Consider the following 26,160-nt stretch of genomic DNA (forward strand, 5'->3'; position numbering starts at 1 on the left):
CTGCCAAGGGGCACAGCCTTTCCTCCCTTTGGAGACTTCTAGCAAGTCCCTGTTCATCAGGAACGATGGGGAGGCTGTGCACCCAAGGTATTTTTACTGCTGAAAACCCTAAAAAAACTTGCCAGAAGTTTGCTAAACCAAGCAAAAGGGCTGCTACCCTTCCATGCTCCTGGTGGAGAAATACGGGAAGTAACAAGGCATTAGACCTGAGATTTGTTTTCTCCGAGACATCCCAAAGTGTCCCCCGTAGTCTGCAGCAGGACTAACTGTCTCCTGTCTCTTCCAGATTTCCTGGTGCCCTTGCTGAGCTCGGTGCTGACAGTAGCCTGGATCTGTTGCCTGGTCACCGTGTTTTACTGGTGCATCCGAAAGCGCCGAAAGCAGAGCAGCCACACCCACACGGCCTCTGACGACAACACCACCAACAACGTCAGGGAGCAGCTGAACCAGATCAAAAACCCCATTGAGAAACACGGAGCAAATACTGTCCCCATTAAAGACTACGAAAACAAAAACTCTAAAATCGCCAAAATAAGGACACACAACTCCGAGGTGGAGGAGGATGACATGGACAAGCACCAGCAGAAGGCCCGATTTGCCAAGCAGCCAGCCTACACTTTGGTAGACAGAGATGAAAAGCCCCCCAACAGCACCCCTACAAAACACCCAAACTGGACAAATAAACAGGACAACAGAGACTTGGAAAGTGCACAAAGCCTAAATCGGATGGAGTACATCGTATAGCAGATGGTGGGGTGCTGCCATGCAGGGCCTTTGAGTATCATTGTAAAGGCACTCAAGAGCTTGTAGTTCTTAAACTGTTGTGTAATATTTGAGTCTAAGGCTATTATTTACTTAGAATCCCTGTGTTAATTTAAGTTTGGACAAGCTGGCTTACACTGGCAATGATAGTTGCTGTGGTTGGCTGGAATACCAAGTGCTGCATTTCACATCTATGCAAAACTAGTCAAAAGTGCCCTCCTGTAAATTCAGCTGCAGCTGATCCATCACAGAAACGTTCCATAAGGTATTACATAGCCTTATTACTCTTCCTTAGTGTTCATTTTTTTTTTCTGCCAGATGTTCCGATTTATACAGTTTCTTTAGAATAACACATTTTATTTATATTTATTGAATTTGAGTTTTTTGTATATTGGTTTTATGGTGACGTACAACTAGTTCTGTATTTGAAAGTGCCTTTGCAGCTCGGAACCACAGCAACTATCAAAAATAAGTTTATTATTTATTTTTTTATTGTATTTTTGTTGGGGGTGGGTGGGGGGAACTTGTCAGCAGTTGCTGGTAAATGAAGAATTTAAAGAGGAAAATGTGTCAAAAATAGAAGTTTGTATAGATATGTAAATAATTCTTTTTTTATTAATCACTGTGTATATTTGATTTATTAACTTAATAATCAAGAGCCTTAAAATATCATTCCTTTTTATTTATATGTATGTGTTTAGAGTTGAAGGTTTTTGATAGCATTGTAAGCTCGTGGCTTCTCTATTTTGAATTTATTTTCTTGTTACATGTTGCCTATATGCCAAAACTAAGGTGTTCTAAAATAGTTTATTTTTAATAGGATGGGCTTTCATGCCTTGATGCTGGTTTTTGTACAATGTCAAACGTTTGAAACACCTTCCATAGTATCACTTTAAGACTATTTGTAAGTACTGACTGAGGCAGTTTAGAGAATTAGACTAGAAATTTTTTTTTGCTGCTTTAGACTTGAAAACCGAGTGACAGGCAGATAATCTGCTAAGAAGCAGTTTAAGGGAACAAAACGGAGCTATTACTTTATGTAGATGAAATGTGAGTGGTTGCATGTAATTAAAAATATCAAATTAGCGTGTGAAGTTGGAAACACAGCAATCTTATTTTGTAAATTCTAATTATTTTTTTCTCACCATGAATATGTAATACTGAACCACTTGTAGATTTGACTTTTTTTGTAATCTACTGCATTTAGGGAGTATTCTAATAAGCTAGTTGTTGAATACTTGAACAGTAGAATGTCCAGTAAGATCACTGTGTAGGTTTGCCATAGATTACACTGCCCGCCTTAACAAGTGAGGAAATCAAAGTGCTATTACGACGTTTAAGATCAAAAGGCTTATAAACATAGTCATCTCAGTGGTTAACCATTGAGATCATGAAGATACCTTGTATTGTGATATTAGTGTTATATGAAAATGCATCTTTGATGTGTTGTTCCTGGCAATAAATCTTGAAAAGTAATATTTATTAAATTTTTTGTATGAAAACATAAAAGAGCGTGGAGATTATTGAGCTTGGAGGCGCTCCCGGCCAGTCAGCTGTGCAAAAGCAGGGGCAGGTGCTGCTGGAGGTTTCCAGGACCTGCCCCTGCCTTTGGTGGAGTCAGTTTTTTGTTAGACGATCACACGTTCCCCTCTGGCTCCCGGTGGCACTGAGGAGGTTTGAAAGCAGCGTGCCCCTTGTTCTCGCTGCCTCTTGGCCGATGTCCCTCGCAGCTCTGCGAGAGGGTGGTGTGGCTGCACCTGTGCAACGAGTTCACCCTGCACGGGCCAATGAGCTGCCCCCAGACAGGAACCAAATCTAAGTAGCTAGGCAAGATCCAAAGTGCTGACCTGGATGGGAAGGGATCCATAGATGATGCTGATTTCTAATGGGCAAAAAGCGCTTTGTAAAGCATAAAACAAACTCTCAAAGTATTCAACATGATGGCTTTGAATGCTGAACTAATGCTGCCCCTCCCACTATGGGCAGGGGCTGGCTGGCTCAGGGTCTGCTCTGGTTTTACCATGTTCTGATGAAGCTGCAAAACTGTTCTGCTAAGGGGCTACTGCAAAGCTGAAGGAACAATTAACTGTGTAACAAGTTCATTGAAAAATAGTTAAACCAACCTGCTGCAAGGCTAGGCCTTTGCATCTGTATTTGTTTGTAATAATAAACAGGTATTTGATATACAGATTGCTGCGATATGAATACACTGAATGCTAACATTCATAAACCTGAGAGTGAGAACTACTTTCTTCTGTACTTTTTTTACAGCTGTCAAAAAAAAATTTGATAAAATCTAATTAGTGTTACTTTTTATTTTAAACTCACTTCAGAAGATTTCCACCGTGGCTACTCTACTTTGGCTGGGTGCTGCTTCTGCTCTTCACACTTACGCACCACACAGGGCAGGTACTGGAGCCTGTTTAGTTTACTGCCTCCTGAAGGAGAAGTCAACACCATTAGCTTCAGCTGACCACTTCAATAATTCCTCATCAAACAAATCCCATGAGTATTTATTTCCCTTTGTTCCCTGACTTCTAAATCTGCAATAAATCAAACACGTCATGTCCAAAAAGCTACTTAAAGATAATGGACTCTTCCACCTGCCTCCAAAGGGCAAAGCTGGACTATTCCCTGACTGCTTTCCTGTACTTTTAATGTTGAATTAACCATTTTCCTGCTGTGTACTGTTCACATGGGTCTCAAATTCAAGGATACAGAAACTTGAGCCCCTCTTCCAAAAGGCTCAAACATACCTCAATTTGTAGGAGTCTGCCTTCTATTAACCAAAAAATAATTAAAATAGGGCATTTGCTATTTCTGAGAACATATAGTTGTCAGGCTTCTTGAAAACCTACTGAGGCCATTTCTGCTTACAGACTTAATCATTTAACGATGTGTACCTGTAGTGACAAAGCTGTTTAGGTCTCTGAAGACTCACTGAAAGCAAAACCTGGGTTCCTCAAGCTTCAAAACATGTCAAAGCCCTGCGCTCAGGGTTCATTTATTTACTTCCAGCCTTTCCCTGGCTCCATGCAGAGGTTTTGCTACTGCAGAGATCCTCCACACACACCCTGCTTCTCCCCATGGATTTTCCTCACTTTGTCACTATGCCACGGTGTTAGAAAATTAGAACCATGCAAGTTGTACAGGGGGAAGTCAGAAAATTCTACACAACTGCCATTATGGTGTTTTTAATTAATCCTCCTATCTCAGTGGTAACTCCAAAACTTACACTGGTGACTGTAACGCAGGAACATCCCCCAAAGCCCAGATCCACCACCAGGCTGGGGGCTGGTCCGTGGTTTCCGTTGCCATGAAAATAAATAAATAGAAACATGAACTTTAGGGCTTCCCTCTTAGAATACCAAGGCACATTTATTTTTGTGGAAATCATACTTTGCCAGTTCACACTTCTACTACTCAGGGAAGATACACCGCGTTTAGTCAGGAGAAGTTTCCCACTGCTAGTCTAAGTTTGTTCTTTGGCTCCTTCTTCATCTAAGCACTGAAAAATGCGTGCTTCCTCAGCTGCCATTTAAGCATGCAAGAAATGAAATGAAATGAAATGAAATTCAAATGAATTTCACTGAATTCAAATGAAACTGAAATGAAATAGAAATGAAATGGAATGGCTCCCCTTGGCACTCTGAGCTTTGCTGTACCTACAGCTGATTGAACCTGCCAAATCTGGGTTTGGTTCAGCCCGGCTGAACATGGCCACATCAAAGCCCTGCACCTCCGCATGGAAAGGGCCCATCTTATGCAGAGGTACCTGGGAAAGGTGCTGATGGTGCAGGTTACATCAGCCTTCACACCAATACATTCCTGTCACCAGGAATGCCACCCTTGGGAACGGCTCCCTCTGCAGTGCTGACAGGAGCCAAGGGCAGCGGGGAGCGCTGGGACCTGAAGCCCCTCAGGCCAGGGGAACGTGACCCAGGCTGGGGCCCAAAAGTGTGGCTGCACCTCCAGCCGTGCCCTGGTGAAACCATTTTCCCTTGCACAGACACACCTGTTCTCACACCAGCTGACACCTGCACAGCAAGAGTTAATGCTATTAATCAGCTCCCTGCCAAGCTGAAATGCATGGGGTTATGCTCCCTGCTGCTCCTTGAAGACTGCCTGCTTCTGCTCCTTATCTGCCAGCCCTCGGGCAGGATCCAGCCCTGCCTCCCAGCTATCCCAGGGCCAGGGTGCTGCCCTGCCATCTTCGCAGTCACAAGGCAGAGCCTTCATGGTTTTAGGAGCGCCTGCCAAGATGAGAAGTTCTGACAAGGGAAGTACCAAATTCAGCCTTTTTTCTCCCCAGAAGATGGAAGTGATTGCGTAACCTCCCCATCCCCTTCTAACGGAAGCAAGAATATTTGAGTTTATTTAAGAATTTTTTGGCTTCCTCTTTTTTCAGCATTGACAGCAATGGCCACGGTGGTTACTGTTTGCCAGTGCCCACTGAGCTTGCTTGCCAAGGTCAGTGATTTCTCCCAATAGAGGGAAAACCCAGTGAAAAAGCTGTACAAGGATGAGCTGCAGTTTCTGAGGCGGAGGAGGAGGAGAGGGGTACAGGCTCTGGATGGTTCAGCAGGGCTTCCCTGGCACTGGGGCAGCAGCAGAGGCAGAGCCACGCGGGATCAGACGGCGTCAGACTGGAGTCCCAGCCCAGATCTGCCAGCGAGCGCCTTCTGTGATGTGCAAATTGTTTCAACCAGTTTCCCTACAGGGTGGAGAAATAAATCTCTATTCCTTTCATTCTAGCACTATGAGATCATATTAATATTAAAAAGGGGCATGCCCAGCTCTAGAATTAGAGCTCAAGACACTTTTCTTTAAAGATCTGATGCATAAATAAAACAGATAATTATTTATTATGCCAGCAAGTAAGGCAGTTATAGAGCTAGAGTAACAACTCCTACTGCTGTACTAAAAGATTTAACTTGGACAGAATGGGAGCAAATCACTGAAATTGTCCTTCACAAAAGGTGCACTGTCAGCTCTCACAGGAACAGATTCCCAGCTCTGGAACAATTTAAGTGGATAGTAAGGGAGGTAGGACAGTTGTGGCTAATTTCCTGAACAAATTCCAGGTTACAGCTGAAATGCCTTGTGACACTTCCACAACTGTCAGGATTTCTCAGCATAAGGCAACACCAAACAACCAAAAAGTCCCTACCTAAAAATGTCACCTAATTGTAAGGGACGAGGTCATGCGCTACCAGGCTCGATTTTAATTATCTGGGGCAAACAGGTGGACGAAAAGACTCGTGCGCGTTGATGAAAGAATTTGCTGCTCCTTAACCAGTTTGCTTTACCTTGGAAGCAGCTCTTCCCTCAGTGCTGCCCCAGCTGTCAGAATAAGCACTTCCAGCTCCTTCAGCTGGAGCGCTTTGATATCCTGTGATGAAAGGCTCCGTGCGTGGCCGTTCCCTCAGCCCACATCTTCTCCTTCGCCCGGGTTACTGCCAGCCAGTTTATGTTTATTAAAGGAGAAAAAAGCACAAAGCAAAGAAGTGAGGAGTGCCTTTTATTAAAGCTAATTTCTGAGGCCAACCCACACTTCCCACTGCTGCCAAAAGGCTCAGAGTTATTGCCTCTGCTGCAGCCTGTTTGAATAGAGAACCTTTCCCTGGGTACTGATAAAGCCAAGGAGATACCTACTCCTAGCATGCAATCTGGGAGAGTCTGTACTTCACAGCTTTCTTATTCCAATTGCAAACAGAAAAATATTTTCCCCATTTTTTTTTTTCTTTAGGAAGAAACCATTTTCTAGTCAAAAGCCAATGAGATGATGATGTAAAACGCCAATTAAAACTGATCCAATGCAGTCCACATGCTGAGCAGCGAGAGGGAAGGAAGTTCACACTGACCAAAGAAATGCCTTCAAAAGCTACTTAACACCTCACCTGGACAAAACCTTCTGTAGAAAGGGAGGACTGAGTGCTTACCTGGCAGGTAACACCAGAACCAGCACAAAGCTTAGTACCCACAAGATCTTGGGACACTTAAAACCTTCCTACCCACCAGCACTGGGCAAGGGAGATTTCACATGAGCTGCTTCCTCTTTATAAATGATTATGTAAAAGGCTGGTCTAGCTTTTGATACGTGTTTAACCACAGAAGTCCACTAAACAAATATTTGTAACTGCTTTGATGTAAACAATAATGGAAACGGTCATCTGCACACATTAGAAAGTGTTTCACTAGGAAACAACTGTATGATTATCACCAAAAGCACAGACCAGATGAACCAGATGATTCATTAAAAATAATAACCCATCAAAGCTGGCTGGTTTAGGATAAAAAAATGAACCAAAGATATTGTTTCTGTGCTTCAATGGCAGCTTCAGAAGAGATATTAAGTATTCCTTACTTTTACAGAAAGGTACGCTAGTGCTGCTCAGAAGCAATTAGGTAAAAAGAAAGCCAAGACTTGCAAACTGCTAATTTTACTTCAGCTCAGTTTCCAGTTCCCTTTTTTTCCCTCTAAACCTGATTTAGGAAATCAGGTTTGTGGTTCTAGAGCATGCCAGACCACACCTGTGCCAGTCCTCTGGATGATAAAGAAAAAAGCAAAGTCTGAGAAGATGACCCTGGGCTCAAAGCAGAGAGAGGAGAGAGACACAGACACAGCCTGGGTATCCCAGCACCCCCAAAGCACCACCAGGTTTGCAAAGGACTAGCTGGTATTAAAGTCCTGCTGCACAGACAAAAGAAAACACACTTTTGAGCAGTATATACACATATATATATATATAGACATATATATATACACACACACATAATAACAGAGGTGATTAAAACTGGTGTGATAAAAACTGTATGTCGTTGCCCTCTGGTTTCTGATACTTGAATTATCAATGCTAAGACTTTAATACAAACTATCAAATTATTCTAACTACTGTCATTTTTCTGATAACCGCTTAATTAAATATCCCTATACCTCTTTCAAGTCCCTCAAAAAAGGTGCTTTTCACTCCCTTCCTGGCCCAGTATCTCCAGTGCATAAAAAAGACAACAGCAAACATACCTCAGGCTCTTCTTCCTCCAAACCAGGTTATTTGTAGCCTTGGCTTTGCTGGTACTGGGAAAGACCTTTTAGCAGAGCCTGGAGCTGGGTAAGGATTTGCAACCTGACTGCAAAGCACTGAGAAACATCACCCAAAGAGCTGAAAGAAAAAAGAGAACATGTCCTCCAGACACATGCAGAATCTTCTTCATTTGCAGCAAGAACAGAAATCACTTCCAGCAGGAGGAAGCTGTACAATCAGCAGTGTCCTGCTGTCAGCTGCAGAGCTGCTAACTCTCATCAGGACCTGGGTTACACCACCAATTCTAATGCTCCTGGATGTGAATCATCTCCTTAACCTCAATGAAGAGATCCACAGTCGTAAGTAAATGTCACTGAGATTTTTCTAAATTACTTCACACAACATCAGAGAGCACAGAATATGCTGAGCTGGATCCCAAGGATCATCAAAGCCCAGCTCCTGGCCCCGCACAGGACACCCCAACAATCCCTCCTGTGCATGGGAGCGTTGTTCAAACGCCTCCTGAGCTCTGCCGGCCTTGGCGCAGTGACCACTTCTCAGGGGAGCCTGCTCGGTGCCCAGCCAGCTTCTGGGTGGAAAACCTCTTCCTGATGTCCAAGCTAAACCTGCCCTGACACAACCTGAGGCCATTCCCTCAGGTGCTGTCACTGTCACCACCTGCTCCCCTCACCAGGAAGCTGTAGCTCCGTGAGGTCTCCCCTCAGTCTGCTCTGCTCCAGGCTGAACAGCCCGGTGCTGCTCCTCACAGGGCTTCCCCTCAAGGCCTTCAGCATCCCTGTGCACTCCTCGGGATGTTCTCAAGCACCTTTGTATCTTCTTTACATTCCAGTGCCCCCAGCTGTCCCCAGCCCGAGGCCAGAGCAGGGTGGGCCTATGCCAAGGACATGGCTGGCCCTCCTGGCTGCCGGGGCACTGCCGGCTCAGGGGCTGTGCTCACACTGAGCTTGAGAATGAGGAAAGAAAACGGCTTATACATTTATTCTACACATTAAAAAAGATAAGCATGAAATAAAAAAGGCACATTTCCTTAGCTCATTAGCATTTAAATTTAAGAAGCAGTACGAACAAGCACTGTGAAATTAAAATTTATCTTAAAATAAGATTTAAGTCTGGCATTACTTCCACATGAAAACCAGCGTGTTGCTCTTGCACACAAGCAAGGCCTGATTTTGAAACATGTATCCATGAAGATGTGTATACATGTTTATACATGAACTTCACCCAAGAACAGTGTTTGCACATCCAGGTGTAAATACATAAATCTAAATATATAAAGGAAACCTTCATTTTCCCCCAAGACTGAACGCATGATGACTTGTATTCACAATATGGGCTAGAATTAAATGTTCATATCAAAATGACACAATCAGAAACTATAGTTATTTTGAAACTTCTCTGAAGAAGTGGGCCTCAAATCATCAGCTAATAATCCTGGTTAAAGAGTTATTTGAAATAAACTTAATTTGCTTTATTGCTGTAAAGATCATGTTAGTAAACCAGGAACTTTCTAATACAGAGAAAGAGTTAATTTTTTACTGAAATAAACTACATGCTCAGAAACAAGCAAGAGACCAAATAACTGCAGCTGCTAACAGATCACACAAGGAGTTTTAACTTTTGCTGTCAGCAGCTGATATGACTTTTTAATAGCACTGAATATGTATAAATCTAAAATTTTGCTTAGTAAATATTATTTTATAAGAGATTTTTCTTTCTATAAATACGATGATGACTTGTGCAATAATCATGACTAATTCCTAAAGACTTAAAAGGATTACCTTTACAGTGCCAAATGACTAAGATCCTTAGTTAACTAAATTTTCTTAATGTGTTCTCTAATTTTGATTTTGTATTTTTATTGTTTTCCATCATTTTGAATTGCTTCTTGCTCTTTGCTTAGGCACAACTTTGGCTGACCACTCATGCTATCAAGGCAGTATTTCAGATTTTGACTTCTTAAGCCTTCGCAGTTTTAGCTTCCCGAGACCATTTTCCACTTCTTTTTTTCTTTTTTGGGAAAGCTTCTCTGAAGACACGGGGTGCAGTTCTAGACATGGTGTTGGCACTGCAGGCAGCTCTTCAGGGACTGTGCTTGGCTCACTTTGGCTTGTCTGCACTCCACTGCTGCTCACAAAAAGAGACCAAGAGGGGTTTTTTCTCAAAGTCAATGACTTCTTGTCAACCACAGTCTTTGTCACGTCTTGCTTTGAAAACAGCCTGGAATTAAGAGGCGTCTTCTCCTCCAGGAATGGACCCAAACAATGATCATCCCACTTACTCATTTCTGTATTGACAGAAGTTAAAGGAGTCTCTTCAGAGGACACTGTTGTGAAATGCTCCAACTTTTCCTCTGAACCAGGGGCGTCGAGCTGAGCCTGTGCTCTGGTCACCCTCTGACTCTGTCTAGGAGCCGGCAGCACTGACTCAGAGCTGCAAGGAGGGCTCTCACTTAGCAGACTCGCCTCTGGCCACTCCAGAGAGTGAGGTTTGTGCTGGCTGTGAACCCCTCCTGGCTCTCTCTGATGAACATCATTTCTCTGCTCTAGCACAGGAAGTCCCAAGCTGCTCTCAGCTGTGTTTGTGCAGTCCTTCAGCAGGCCTGGGCTCCTACGTTTCACAGCAGACCGAGCACTGAGAGAAGTCTCACAGTCTCTGTTCTCTGTCTGTGAGTCTGCACAGCCAAGATACACTTTCTTGGAGTCCTTGCTGATTTGAGGTTTGCTTGCACTACTTCTCCTTGGTTTTGTCCTCTTCACACTGAAATAAAAAGGAATTTTGTTTTTTAAATTAAAAACGAACCTTTACTGACTCCACTTACTGTTTTTCCAACTCTGAAACACCACTTGGGCCACCCAATTTCTGAACATGGAAAAAATCCCTGTGTATCATCTTGACAAGCAGCAGTGTTTGCCTAGAGTGGATAATATCAAGCGTTATCCATCTGATTTTCCACTGTGCTAGGGGAGAGCCCTATTTATTAATGACTAAGCCATGAAGAAGTGAGTTCACACTCTTTTCCAAGAGGCAGAACTGGATTCATTACAGATGTTAAAGGTCAACAGAGCAGAAGTATATTGAATTCCTTTCCGAACCGGCTAGATAAAACAGCATTTCCTAAGTGCCTAAATGACTGCAAACCATTCCCATACATCCCCATGTATAATGCATATCTACAGGACAGAGGGGGCAGGCGGGAGAGGCAGTGAGTGCGCCTCTGTGTGAGAGCTCCTAATCTCTATTTTAGAATGTTCCTCTGGAATTTTTCCCAGGACATTTCAAAGCATTGCTTTAAAGTTAACCACTACTCATCTAGTATCAAGCCCATTCATCTGGCAAGGACTTTGGTAATGCAAGTAGATGATATTCTGAAAGGAATTACACAGGAAAACGGGACCACAAGGGACCTGACGGAGTGTCAGTACACAAACACTCCTCAGCACTGTGTTACCTATGGATCCACATTTCACACAGCCCCTAAGATGAACTTTATGCCTCAGTCCTGAAGCTGCATTTTGAGTCTAAAGACGTTGCTAGATCTCAGCCCCAGGCTGAGATCACGTTTTGCTGCCCAGCAGTTTCCAGGACAGCGCATCTAACTCCTGTCAAAGAGGGCTCATCCAAAACAGGTAGAGCTGGCATACCCCCAAAGCTAATCTCATTGCTAAAGACAACACAGATGAGACAACAGTGGTAAAAAGAAAAGTTGCCAGGGTTTACAGCAAATCTCTGATGTCACAGGTGATTTGGGGCTGCTGGCATCTCCCACAAGTTGGGATGGAGTCCTGGTACCACATGGAGCAGTGACAAGTTCAGCTGATCAACTCATTCTCCCCATCCACTCCACCAGGGATACTCTTTAATCGTTACTATTGATCCAGAGTCTCAAAATGAACAACAAAAAAATATTTGTGAAGTGTTTTTCACTCGATTCAAGCGTCATATATTTATTTTGGCTCAGAGCTTCATTCAAGGAAAAACAGCCTGTTTTGACTCTGCCTAGTGCTATGTGTGACATCTATGTGGGTTGTAATAGCTTTCTCCATGCTGTAAAAAACAACAATCATTTTATGTGCTTATCCACACTACAGTAGTAATCTTTCAGTAATTTAAAACACTCTTTTGTAAAGTAGTTTATATTATTTAAAATTTTATATTATTTAAAATTTTATTTCATAAGCTAGATTCTACCAAACCAAATTTTACCAATTATAAATTCAAAAGCTTATAAAGAATAGTGGCATACATTTTTCTCAGGATGTCTCTCTTTATTTGTTCACTCAGACTAATCTTAAGCTTCTTGTTCTCAGCAGATTCAGTAAAATATTCAGACGTCCCATTGGAAAGTTCTTCTTTCTGCTCCAAAAGAAAATACAGGTTTAAAGCAAGACACATCAAACTATGATTATCCAACAGAAAGCCCCATTTCTAATACTAAGATTTACAGCTGTTCTTTATTTTATTTTGATCCGAGCAGTCTAAAAGAAACAATTATTTTTAATCTTTTACTATTTGGGAGTCTAGTCAGTTCCCTCCCCTTGACTCCCAAGCAACATATTTCGTATGCTAAAATACACCGCAAACAAACAGGACTGCAGTGCAAAGGATGTAGCTTTCCAAACCATCTGAGGAAACTGTTGGCAAATATTTGACATCTTTGTGGCTCAAACTGTGACAAATGCCAGGAATCTCTCTTGCAGACAGGAGCACGCTTGTCAGTTTTTTTTCTGAAGAGACTGACTGGCGCAGTGGTCTATACACTTATTCTCAGAGGAATTCCCATAATTTTCCATACTTAGAAAAAAACATACACAGCGTTATTTGCTCATTGAACAAGGCAAGGGTTAAAACTTTTAATTCTAACATTTAAACGCTCACAGCTTGTAGTGGTTGGCTACTACAGGACAACAGGGGAATTCTTTCTGGTCTCAGCTAACAGCAGCACCATCCTTTTATATAATACGAGGTTGGGGCGAGCGGGAGGGAAGGAAAATGCTTTTTCGTCAAGCTGTGAGCACTTCCCTTCACAATGAAACAATCTCAATCAAAGAAGAGCTGTTTGCTGATTTCACTATTAACTACCACACACTTCCAAAGAAGTATTACGCCCGAGGCTATGGAGGGGAGGAAAAAGAAGCGGTGAAGTCAAGAGGAGAAGAGGCTTTGTGCATCTCCTTGTCTTTGAGAGCACTGTTCTCCCTCAGCCCCTGCGATGCAGCCTCTGACGGCTCCCCAAACGCAGGGGAGCTCCAGCCCACTCCTTGGTGAGGCACTGGATCCAGGTGGTGTGGCAGAACTGAGGGACACAGAGACAGCCAGCAGAGGCACAAAGCCACAGCCTGTACATGACCCCTGCCTGGAACACCCCTTGGGAACCCGTCACTTAGGGGAGATTAAGCCCTGCCCATTTTTATTTCTGTTTTAGAGGAGAGGGCAGGGGGGACCGCCATGCTCTTTCCAGAAGAAATAGCCAGTGAAAACAGCTTCTTATTTTGCAAGCAGAAGGAGGGTAGTCAGGCAAAGAAGTAAAGCCATTTTGGCACTTAAAGCTACAGCTGTTCTGCCCTTCCTTTCAGAGACAAGTTACACAAATGTGCACACTGAGCCAGGCATGAAGTTCTGTCCACACGTGGTGTAAGGAGTGTGTTTACAGCAGGCAGAAAACACATGGAGCATACCAGCAATGTGATTCCCAGCCTCAGAAATCAAGCTTAACTAGTTTAATCTGAGGGATTAATTGCTGCTTCTATTCTTGCTGGAGGTAGATTCCCCTAATTTGACTAAATATATTTTCATACTTTTAATACTAAGCCATTAAAGAATGAAATACTACTATGATATTCGAGCCTTGTGCTTATTTTAAGAGAAGGCAGAGACTGCAAAGTCTGTAGAAACTATTTTGATTTCCAGTAACAGCCTCACAACTTGGAGGCTGAAGGGTCTTGCACAATCACCGTGCATCAAAGCAGCTGGAGAGCACTCGTACTTGGCCGGAGAGCCAGAGCCCATATGAGTTCCTGCTGGGTGGAAAGGGGTAAGGTTAATTCTGTTAAACCTTCAGCCCCCAGCATGCTGACCAGGCCAGGATCAGCAGCCTGCCCAGGCAACTCTTGTCACTCTGGTAAGCAATGCACGGAAAGGAGCCCTTGGTACAAAATCCAGGGGAGGGCTGGGGACGGTTCCGTGCCCACGTACTCCCTACTGCAGATCAGGAATAAGCCCCAGCTCTGACTTGCCTCTGACTCAAGACCCTTGCAGGACTGGGTCGTGTCAGGCTGTGAGGAGCAGACCCTGCAGAGAGGCCAGGATGACAAAATCACAGCACTTGTGAATTGAGTCAGGCTGGAGCTAATGGCCCCAAGTTGCAGGGCTAACACATTCCCTCACTGCGCTGTCATCGACCTTTTGTTTTGCTTTCAAATAACTTCTCACACAAAGCAGTGACAGAAAGGGTTAAGGCATCAAAAAAAGTAAAAATCAAAATGATTTATATGTGAAACACTTCTGAACATGCCCTCTAAGTACAGTAGATTTTCCCCTCGGAACCACACCCTGTAAGTGCTGTATTTTGAGAGCTGAACAATTAACATAAGGCATATGAGTCAGGCTCTGAAAGACTCTGTGGGAACCAGAGAGCCTTTTGCTATTAGTAGTGATGTAAACTCCCTAAGGCTGGAATAAGTCCACAATAGAAGGCAAAGGGAGTCATAAATAACAACAGTGGGCACTCCATATACTACTAAGACACACAGCCATTATTGGTGATACTTCCTTTATTTTCTTTATTAGACTTAATAATTTTAGTTAATTAAAAAAAAAAATAAAACACACTGTCTGTTTTGGGAATACTATTTATTTCCTATGGGAACTTCAGGACTTGCTAAAGAAAGAAAAAAAGCTAATCTGCTCTCATCCTGTCTAGTAATCCCAGATTCCTTTTAGGCAGTGAAATAATTAAAGAAAAATATTCCAGGCATAAAAGGGAGGACAGCAGAAGCAGACATCATATAAACAATGACACCATGACAGAGAAAAACGTCAAAGCACCGCCAGACTTGCGACTCGACTCTGAAAGAGCTGCAGGGAGTGGGATTGCTGCTAACAAATTAAAACCACATTTCTTGGCAAATTGTTAAAGGCAGACATATTTACATTTGTATAGAGACTGGGTGGGCACAAAAGATTAAAATGCTTCTCTAGCCCTTGAACTGCCAAGTTCTATTAGAAATATGTGCTCTTAAAATCCCAGGGTAAGCTCAGTCCTTTGTCACTAAAACTGCAGAGAAGGGCCTACAGAAGTGAAGCTTGCAAAGTCTTATCAGCCTACCTGCTCATGACACTGGCCTCCCCAAATCTGAATTCAAGGTCCTTAATACTTATCCAAAGAGATGTTTGGGGGAAGAAAAACCTCTATCAAAACCTACAGAGAACTATCAGACACACTGCTAGGCACAGAACATACTTCCTGTAAGGTTTATCAAATTGAGGATTGTCTTTTTTTTTCTTTTTTGTTTTTGGCTATTTTACTCCACTTACTACACACACAAGCTGAAACAGAAACCCTCAGAACTGTAGAAGTGGCATTCACTGCCCTCTCTGTCCAGCTCTCTCCAGGACAGCTGAATTCAGCAGTACAGCACTAAGTACCTGTTAAAGGACTACCCAGGGACGGGCACTTGCGAGGGACCCTTATCCTGAAGAAGAGCTCATTCCCCTGAAGCAGAGGGAAAGCTTTGGCCTTGCCAGCATGACAATATACTCATACAAATACTCTTTTCTTTTTTTCTTCCAGTCTAATACTGGGTTGAAAGAAAATCTTCAAAGTGAACACTGCTGCCCCCCTTTCCTGCCTCTCTGGTGTCATGCTTGCTAGTTGTTTCTCACTCTTCTCAGTGCCACAAGCTTATGTCCCAATAAAGTAAGACTAAGAGACAATTAAATTTCATGTGTGGTTCCCAACCCCATAATAGAAAACACAGTTTTTAAAATGCATTTATCAATGTGGCTCATCAAAAATACTCAATAGAATACATCAGCTGGTTCAAGAAATCAATTTTTATATCATGGTGGCAAAAGGAAGGGGATTATAAAGACAGTAATATAGGCAAAGCTATGAACTAAAGTATTATTCCAGGTCCATACAATAAAACTAAAATTGGTGAAATGAGTAAGACAGAAACACTTATTTAGGAGAGCTTTATGTAAGCTTGCAATTGGATGATTTCTCTCAGTGCCATTCTAAGCTGCATCATGAGCTCAACCATCAAAGACAACCCTTAGGTTTCAGAGGTGTCCTGACAGATGACGGACAGATCAGAGAGGTCAGACAGGACTCCTTCCAATCTGATAAACAAAAAGGCTCCTTAAAGCAAGTGAGGAGGCTTCTGAGGGAAGGATGAATCAGACATTACAATCTAACTGATAAAAAAGTGACAGAGACAGGACTTTGGGTCTCGTCTCCTGCCCTCTCCCAACCCACATGAAGGAAAAGCTTCCCACAGTTTCAAGATGCAAATTTTTTTGCATTTCCAATGTAGTGATGCATCAGTCCTGGCAGTTCTACTTATGAACTCCAACCACATCATAAAACACTTGCAGAAGTTTTCCAAGTACAGAAATGGATATTATTCTCAACCTGAAATACAGTTCCTTGATCAGATTTGTGGAATATTGCTCTACATTTTAAAGCTGACTGTCCTGCTGTAGAAGTCAGTAAATTCCAGTAAAAACCATTAAGGTTACACTGGAATACTGGTGTTGCCTTTAGAAGTAAGTATTTTTAAGGAATGCTGGTCGTTTTCAAAAACACTCCAATTTCAATCTTGAAAGAATGTAACAACCAGGGCAAACTGCATCTGTCCAGGAGGAGCAGAACTGTTCAACCTTCCCATAACCCAGCACAGAAGGCAAAATCAAACTCCTGGGTCAGCACAGTCTTCACCATCTACCACCAAAATTCCTTTGAATGTGACACCACAGATTTTCAGATCTGCTCCTCAGGAGACCCTATGGTCTGTACGATTTAGTCCAAGCATTGGCCCAGTCTGTTACAAGCCCCTGTGATACACATTCCACTTTCTCAAAACACAAGGTGTGAACCCAAGTTTCTCACTCAATACGCAAGTCCTGGCAATTACAAACATTCCAAAGGTCCCCCAGGCATCACCAGATTAGCTTCAAGCATATGACTTCTATGAGGAAAATGCCTTTTTCCTTTTGAAGTATTTGTTTCAGATTTTAACTGTATTTCACAAACAGAAGGAATCCCAGACTGTTCTGAGTGTAAGAAATTCAGAGCTGTCTAGATTTGCATTTGAACACCCACTAAAGAAGAGAAAATAGAAGAATTCCTGCTGTAAATGGCAGAGAACAAATGAAATGTGATTCTTCCTAAAACTTAAGAGCTGCAGGGGTGCCTTTTTATAAATGCAGACCCATGTGTAACACAGGGAGCAAATACCCCATCACACTTTCTAACGGCACAGAAGTGCTCCCGAAGCAACCGATTTATTTACACACTCAGCAGCACGTGACACAGGCTGGGTGCATTTGCTTGAAGGCAAGAACTGCTAAAATTAATGTTAAGTAATTGAGCTATTAATCATTCTGATTTTATAGACTGGTGCTTCAAGACTCAGATTCTGTTTTCAGAGAAAGTGTCCACTGATAAGAACTGGAGGAGCAGACAACAGCTTTTCAACCAAAATAACTTCTCTCAATGACACTAAAGAAAAATCTAAAGCATATTGACAGTGAATTTTTACTTTTTTAAAGGAAACCCATGTCTTATAAGCATGCATCTTCAGCCAACCATTTCCATCAATTTTTAGGTTCCTGACTCCAGTAATTATGAAAGAGGACATGCATGCTAGACACACATTTCATCCTTGAAAGATATTTTCGTAAAATAAGGGAATCGCAATTTTCTGTGTTGCTTGACCCCTTTCTCCAGCTTACAAACCAAGAGAGAATATCTGATTCAGGCCCCCTGTAATCCTGTACTACAGCTTTTCACAGCTTGGCATGAGGATCCTCTATGTGCCTACCAAACCTCACTGGGTATGGGGTCAGCCAGTGCAGACGCCCCTCAGCATCACCCACCAGCAGCACTGAAGCAAACTTTGCACTTGCCCTTCCAGACATGGCATGGCTTATATGACATGAGGGAATACTCCTTGGAGCACATGATGTGTACAGTGTGATTCAGACACCCAACACCTGGATACTTACAGGAAAAAAAAATACATCCATTTTCTGCTCGTTTGTTGTTTTTATGCAATTACAATATGCAGTAACACCTGGAGGAGATGTTGTAAAGAACAACTAATACTCTTGATCTCACCAGTTACACAAAACCAAAATATGTAAAACAAGAACAGCACAGCTCAGGAAAGAATTACTGTTCAACAATTTAATGTTTTAGCTTGGTTTCCAAAACCAATACCAGTACCACCACCCTGAAAACCCCCAAGACTTCTGAGTCCACACTGGGGATCTATTCCTCCAAATAATTTCAAATCATTACAAATTGTTCAAAAATCCTGCCATGAACTTTACCATCATATATTTCACTTTCCTGTTCAGTCAAGGTATGGACTTCCTATTAGCTCTAAGAGATTTCTGCTGAAGACTGAGGAACAGATAGATTGCTCCTTAAAACAATTTTTTAAAATCCTGTCAAATATTCTTTACCCAACAGGAATATCAGGAATTATTATCAAAACCTTAAGTAAGTTAAACCTTTTCAAATCCTAGAGCTATCAAAATCTTGCAGACGCACCTCAGCTAAATAAAATCTTTAGCTCCCTGCAGCTTCAACATGACCCCTGCCAGCCTTCCCCCTGCCCCCTCTACCAGGGGTGCCCGTCCTCTCCAAGCCTGCAGAGAATCAGGTCAAATCCACATGAACCACCAGCATAAGCTGTGACAGCAACAGTGAGAGGGGAGAGGAAAATGAGGGAGGTGAAAGGATGATGACAGATGATAATATCTTAAATAACCACAAGGCTTTGACAAATGGGATCTTGTGAACACTGCTAAGTAGTGAGATTTAAATCAACTGGAGCACTCATATAAAAAGCAGCTACCAAAATGAGTAAAAGATTACTCAATTTGTCCCTACTTTTTGAGGATTGCTTCATATGGAAATCATTTTACAACCTTAATAATTTATACTGCAGCTACAGGACCATCTATATTTCTGCTCTGCTTCACCTGATTTTGCATAATGAGGTACACTTTTATTGAGGATGTATTCCACTTACTTGTTGGCTTTCAGGCAATAAATATTACTTTTTATTTCATTCCATGCATACTCTTAATATTCTGTCTGCTTTTCAGATAAATAATGCCACAGAACAAAGTTTTCCAATCAATTCCTTGCAGCAATATCTTGACCTTTTTCCAGCCATCACACAGTTAATTCACTCAGCAGTTTGCATGAGCACAGCAATTGCTTTTTTCAGTAAAAATACCGTGCATTTATCAACAGATGATTTTCATTTACAGTGCCTCTCTACCCAGCTTTGGGAGGTTTCTCTGAAATTCTCCAAAGCCTTCTCTGGTCTTGACTAATTGAAATAATTGTGTCAGTTTTCATTTCATCATTTGTCCACTTCTCCGGATAGTTAATGCAGCTGTGAGATGTTTGCCATGCAGGAAATAAATCAGTTTGTAAGCTAAGAGAAGAAACTGCAACAAGTTCAGACAAATCTCACTGAGGCCATTCCCAGCATCACCGCTCTCAGGTCTCCTCCCTCCCCTTCTGCAGGAGGTTCCTGCCCCACTCAGAGCTGGCAGAAGGGAGCACACACAGGCCCCAGCTGCTCCCAGCCAGGGAAGCTCGGTGTGCCCGAATCCAGACTGTGATACCCAGAAAGATGAGATGCAGGCACGCAGCCCTTCTGGCAAGCGCTGCTGCAGGAGCGGGGATCTCCAAGGAGAAGAGGCAGACAGCTGGGACAAAAGGGAATACAATAAAGCTGCTGTAGCTTTCTGTTTATGACCGAGGCAAAGACTTCAGGATCATTCCTCTCAGATGTACCTTCTCAGAGACAGCAGCCTAATGACTGAAGCTAATTGAAAGCTACAGCAACAATGAATGGGAAGTCTCACCCTTACCCAACACGTGGTCCTGCCAAGGATCAACACCGAAGGGATCTGACTGAAAGTGAATCACACAAACAAAAAAAAAAATCCAAACCAAAAACACCCCTTGTTTTCAGAGGCACCACTGAATGACCCCAGCACTGACAAACACTGAAGACAAGAATGCCCAGGGAAGTGAAGGCAGGAGGAGCACAGAACAGGAAGGATGAGTAAAAAAAAAAGTGACAGAAGCTTGAGGTGTCAAAAGTGAAAACTCACCCAAGCAATTCTTTGCCAGTCCCACTAATGTGGTATTTGGATAAAGTTCATTAGTCTGCAGCTTCACCTCTCCATCTTTTTGAAAGAAGTAGTGAACCCTGTTCATATTTACCAACTACAGCTTAATGTTTTTCTCCTGTTTACTATAGTAACTGAAAATAATTCAGCACCTTATCTAAAATCCCAGAAAATTAGATTTTATAAAATTCAAAAAGGACAGTGACATAAAAAAGTCAGCAGCAAGACAAATATTACAAGAAATGTAACATTAATGTGTTGCGGATGTTACTTTCAAACCCAGGTAACTCAGCTGCTACCTAAAGGTTGCTTCGGCTCCATTCATCCAAATCCTGGCTGTGTGCTCCTGCAACATTTTTTTGCATCACAACTGGCAAGTGTGTGGGTACAGGATGAGTTGGTTCAGTGAACTGACATGATGGAAAACTAATCCTCCAACGAAAAACAGAGAAAGTTCACAAATAAATCATTTTCTGCTAGATCAAGTCAATGAATTAATTCATTCTCATCTGAAGAATCACTTGGTCCATTGTGCCCAGAAAGGAAAGGAATATGTGGCTGGATGTAGAGGGGATGTGGAGTGACCTTTTCAGAAGCAGCCCACCCGCACAGCAGCTTCACTGTAATATTTCACACACATATATAGATATACACACATACCAATATTTGTATTTACAGTGTGAAGTGTGCAATTCTATTTCACAGCATTTCCTTCTTCCCCTACCCTATCTGATATTACTTAACAATAAGTCTTTAAAGCATTTAAGATAACTAAATTCCACATGAAGTCCTGTACTGATCTTTACAAATTGCTGCTATCTCAAGTTTTCATTCTACATTCCAACAGACACACTATTCCAGCAGCATACACTCCAGTGGGACAGATCTGTTAATTACAGCTAAGTTTCATGTTTGCATGAAAGAACTAGAAGCCTCTTCCCAGCATAACCAAAATCCAAGCAAACCCTGTCACTACAGCTCTTAGGAGTTTTAAGAATGAGACTTCTCTAATGCTCCTGAAAAGTATTACAATGACACAATTTATAAATCAGACATGTATGAAGAAGATGAAATAGTTTATTTCCCTCCTGGGGATTTAAAAAAGCACTGGGAACATCTTTAGCACTTTTCTCCTCCATGTGTACCTGTGAAGGGGTTGTTTTGGTTGGTTTGGTTTCTAAAGAACAATATTCTGCTGGAAGAGAATCTTTGTCTAATATTCTCTGTAACTTAACAAGGCTCACTGGAAACCCCGAGACCTTTTTAATCAAGACAGGATCTCCTACTGCTCACTTTCCTTCCTGATGTTACTCAAACAGTAATTTCAAATTTCCACTTTAATACCATCTTTAGCTTTGCCTCCTTCATGCTTTCCCTAGAAGTGCTTCCTCTCATAGATTCTGGTATGAAGCCGATGTGGTTATCAATGAATACTCCATTGTTTGCACATTTTCAAATGCTCATAAGCCTTCCACCCATTTCCACTGTTTCCCCAGATAACCCATTTCCAATTTTCCACTTTAGCCCCTACATAATAATAATCGAGAAAATGTCGTCACTGACAAAGATGACTAATCTCTCCAGAGCTCTTATATATTTCCTTGGGTTTCCTCTTTTGCCATGTTCCCAAAACTGTCTTCTTTTTCGAGATAAAACTATTCAAGATTACAAACACAGTTTGGTAAAACAGGAAACAATGGCTTTATGTTTAAACTTGGCATTAATCACTCAGCCCATTCTTCCATCTTTTCCTTAAGACTTCCAATTTGCTTATGTAATTTCAATAACTTGGTATATTGTTTCTTTACTAGAGATTTCCCTTCTTCCAAAATGCTTATTACTGCCTGCAGCCTGAGTTTTAAACATAGCCACAGACAAACCCGTTTACAAATGCATCACAGAAAATTACATATCGATAGATTTTCTTCTGTTTGACTTCATCCCTGCTCCTTAGAGGTGCCCTCAAATATTTTATTGGTTTATGCTTAAAGCTAATTTGACAGAGACTGTCTACTCAGTCTTACATGAGGCATCACAGAAGGATCAAAATTGGTTCTCCCAGCAACTGATGCTGAGGTTGGTGCTTGTGAATATCTCAAAAGCAATCTAATTATAATCTTTCCTATGGTGCAGGACAAAAATTTCATTTCATGGCTGGCTACATCCCTTGAAACTCGTTGTTTAATCACAGCCTATTCCAGAGATACACAGAACTGCCTAAAAGGCAGAGAAAAGGCAAAGAATGAAGGGCTGAAGAGAGGTGAAGGACCAGAAAGGGTCAGTGAAGGAAATGTGCATCAGGCTGACATAAAACTGGTTCCAAGTAAAGGGAAAGGGGAACACTGAGCCTCATTTGTCTTGACAGAGCTCAGGAAAGAAAGCTTGACCCAGACCATAAACCAGCATAAAAACAGTTTAAAAAACACATAATCACTAAGTCTTGACTAGATCAATAACAGTCACAGCAACACAGAAAAGTGACAAAATCTCCATTAATGTATGGTTAACTGCTTTTGTAAAACACAAACAGGCCCTCAAATCCAAGGGTGTGAGCTGATTAAAGGTTTAAAAGAACTTGCATCCAACACTGTGGCATTATTCAAACCCAAACAACATGGAGAAGAAAACAAAACGCAGCCTCATTTTCAGCCCATGACAGAATCTGCAGAGTGTATCAACAGAAAGGTCTTCTGGGTGGTCTTTTGTAGGGCAGAGTTTAGAATTCCAGCCTACTCATGGCTCAGCTGCATGGAGAAAAGCAGGCACACACAAAGTGCAGATTCTCTGCCTTTCTTTTGGAGTGCCAAAAACTTGAAAAACCCTCAGTGGCAACCAAACACTCCCCCAGTCTGGCAAGTACTCAGCTGGAGTATATGACAAATCTGGTACTAATGTGCATTAGGAATCCTGGAACAAGAAAACAGTCTGGAGTGGACCCTTTAAGTGACAGTGGTAAGAATTAAACAGATGCTCCAAAACATTTGCTGAGGGTCTGCTCCCATCTTGCCAAGTTCTTCCAGTCAGGGAAGAACTTAGGGCTAACTTTCTCTTACTTACTGCCTCCTACACCAGCACACTACACTGCCCATCCCAGCCAGGATTGTGCACACACACTGCATCTGTAAGCAAAGCAAACTCCCAACACTTTATTGTTGGTTAGGTTATCAGCTCATGAAGAGATGTTTTCTTTTTAAATATAAAAGTGTTTAAACTTGCCTTTTAAACAACAAGGAGTTTCCACAGATCAAGATCCAATTTTGAAATAGTAAATTTTTAAATTTGCCTTCTCCTTCCTAGAAAAGATTACAAGAAAAACTAAAGAAAACTTTTCAACTCTTATTTTATGGAAAGATGAAAAATACCAAATGAGGGAATTGGATCTCTCTTAAGAGTTACTTAAGCAAGAAGAAACCCCATAATTATTTCGCAGTCAAAACGCAGAGATAGAATTTTCTACTTCAAGCATTAAGTAGTTTTCAAGACAACACTGAAAAAGTAACAATTTTCCAAAGAGCAAAGTACTTCTAGAGCAGGGAGATAGGTTTTTTCCTAAGAGTGCAAAAATACTTTGCTTGATTGTTTGACACTTAAGGGTAGCAAGTTAGGAATTGAAACAAGAAAATCTGCATTTAGCATTACAAATATGAACACCCTAGCTGGTATTGGAAAAAAAAAAGGAGTTGAATGAGTAAAAGAAAACATGTTTTTTCAAGGGTCAAATACACTTTAATACATGTAAGATCAACTCCTAAAATCCACACAGACCTTGGGGTGTGATTGTGACCCTCAGTGTGAGCCACAGAGCGGCACCTGGGCCCATGTGAGCACTCCTGAGACAATCAGCACTTAACTGCAGGATAAAATCCAGAAGCCTTTGACCCTGGTGAAGCCTTCGGGATGAAATATTTAAGGAGAATTGCTTATGGTATTTAACCACACACCAGTGCCTTTTCCTCCAGAAATGTATGGGGATTTTTTTCCCAGCAGGGCCAGCACTGATCTGCTTGAGTTGCCGCGCAGAACAAGTGCTAAGAAAACATACAAGAAACCCGAGGACTTTACAAACTTAGCTACATTAGAATTTTGGAGACTAAAACGTTACAAGGAAAATATAAAGGTAAAAAAGATCCTTAAATCAAGGTGCTACAATCCTACCCAGCTTTCTAAACACATGGTCTCTAAGACTTATAAGGCTCAGAAAATGCTGAGCTTTCAAAATTTCCATTTCTGCCCGCCTTAGGCTCATTTCAGGATGCCCTTTTGAATAGTTTGGCCCAACTGTTCATGTGACTTTCTGGTGCCAAGATGACAGTAACAAATACTTGCATAACTACATCTATATACATAAATATTTGCGCCATTTCTACGAAAACCCCCAAAAATTTATAGAACAGTTTTGTACCTACCAATCCACCATTGTCACATGTCCAAGCACTTGGATCAAAGTCAAGTTTGCTGACACAAACGATAAATTTCTCTGGAAACACACGGAGCTCTACACAAAAAGAATTGAAAAGAGGATTACAAAAATCATAACCACTTTCAAAACCACTCATAACAACATACATGTTATTTTAGTAAACAAAATTACTTGTTTTTTTAATTGCACACTAACTCATTTAATGCACCTCTCTAGCTTCTCACCTACTCTCTTCTACATGCCACCCCTCCTTTTGTTTTGTTTTTATAAGGCATTCCAAAAAATCAATAAGTAGATTAAATTGAGTTCCCAAGAGGACAGTCATGGCTGCACATTAGTCCACCTGCACCCTGGACAGGAAGACCAGACAGAACCAAGAGACAAACCACTTAACAAGGATTTCTTTTGTGCTGTTCTGGTGATGAGTCTTTTCATCACAAAAGCTGAACATCAGGTTTGTAGCCCAGAACAACATTCAGCCAGGGCTTGGCATCAAACCTCAGCATAAAGCCGGGGCACAGAGTTTCACACTCTGGCTACAGAGATTTTTGAAGTCATTAAACAAAGTGGTTAACTACTACTGAATTACACATTTTACTCATGATCACATGGTTTGTTATGAACACAACAAAGTTTCTGTTTACAAAGGATTGAAAATTGAAGGGTTCTCAGATTAGAACAGACAAGACAAAGCTTTGTTCAGTACCTGGCAATGCTATGGGAAGAGCACAGCTGGATATTTTCTTGCTTACATATGGAATTTTTTCCAGATCAGTATCCTCATATTTTCAGCTCTGATTTTTTTTTTTTTTTTTTTTTTTTTTTTTTTTTTTTTTTTTTGTTGCTGGGTTTTGTTTTTATAAAAAGAGAATTTAAAATTTTTTGAAGGTTGTTATATTTCAGAATGAAGCCATAACACTCTGTTTTTGTGTGACAAGAAAGAGACAAGGCTTGCAGAAAAAAACCTATGAGATTGATCTCACAGATGTTTTTTTTTTTAGAATTGAAGAACAGGGCAAGTTGCTTCCAGTAATATGCTTTTATAGTTACATTTTATAACAATCTCATCTGCGGGCTAGCAAAATGCAGGTATCTTTAGGTATTCACTGATGCTTTAGAACAGTTCAAATTTAATAGACAGCAAACAGTGTTGGGATTCCAGTGCAGACACTCTGAAATTCTATTCTAACAGGACAAGTTTGATGGAATATTTAAAGTCAGCACTGATCTCTTCAGCCAATATGGACTTAGAATACAAACAGTTGGCATTTGAAGACAAATTTAAACATTTATGAATATTATGAATGCCTACAAAAACAATACATTATTTTAAAATATCCATTCAATTATTCAGTACTGTTACGGACTTTGCTTTTTTTTGTTTAATGCCAAGAGGACAGAGCAGAGGGCAGTGATCATTACAGCTCCCTTGCATTGGTGTTGGCAGGAGAGGATTGATTTCCCTTCCTTCCAGAGCATCCTGGCCTGAGAGAACATGAAGAGAAGACGTGGTGCAATGACATCACCTACGTCAGGACCGTACAGGTGTGT

General features: G+C 41.6%; 2 protein-coding genes across 7 annotated transcripts in view; one reads left to right on the plus strand and one right to left on the minus strand.

Moving 5' to 3' along the window:
* Positions 1–2,967, plus strand: part of JAG1 (jagged canonical Notch ligand 1) — a 36,201-nt gene extending 33,234 nt beyond the window's left edge. Inside the window, exon 26 of the mRNA XM_041474018.1 lies at positions 287–2,967. Coding sequence (XP_041329952.1) covers positions 287–744 — 458 coding nt within the window. The 3' untranslated portion in view covers positions 745–2,967. The remainder of the gene's footprint in view (positions 1–286) is intronic.
* Positions 1–26,160, minus strand: part of LOC121357063 (SLX4 interacting protein) — an 83,862-nt gene that overhangs the window by 5,380 nt on the left and 52,322 nt on the right. For 2 of the 6 annotated variants that reach the window (XM_041474022.1, XM_041474020.1), the window contains exons 7-9: positions 24,596–24,684; positions 12,052–12,161; positions 7,996–10,565 (exon numbers count right to left, since the gene is read on the minus strand). In XM_041474022.1, the coding sequence (XP_041329956.1) occupies positions 9,737–10,565; positions 12,052–12,161; positions 24,596–24,684 (1,028 nt within the window). In that variant the 3' untranslated portion in view covers positions 7,996–9,736. Of the gene's footprint in view, positions 1–304; positions 442–3,090; positions 3,201–6,071; positions 6,219–7,786; positions 7,926–7,995; positions 10,566–12,051; positions 12,162–24,595; positions 24,685–26,160 lie in introns of those variants that run through there. The other 4 variants (XR_005955671.1, XR_005955673.1, XR_005955672.1 and 1 more) reach the window with 4 other exon arrangements.

Source organism: Pyrgilauda ruficollis, unplaced genomic scaffold, assembly GCF_017590135.1.
Source record: "Pyrgilauda ruficollis isolate IOZ18807 unplaced genomic scaffold, ASM1759013v1 scaffold31, whole genome shotgun sequence".
NCBI classification, from domain to species: domain Eukaryota; kingdom Metazoa; phylum Chordata; class Aves; order Passeriformes; family Passeridae; genus Pyrgilauda; species Pyrgilauda ruficollis.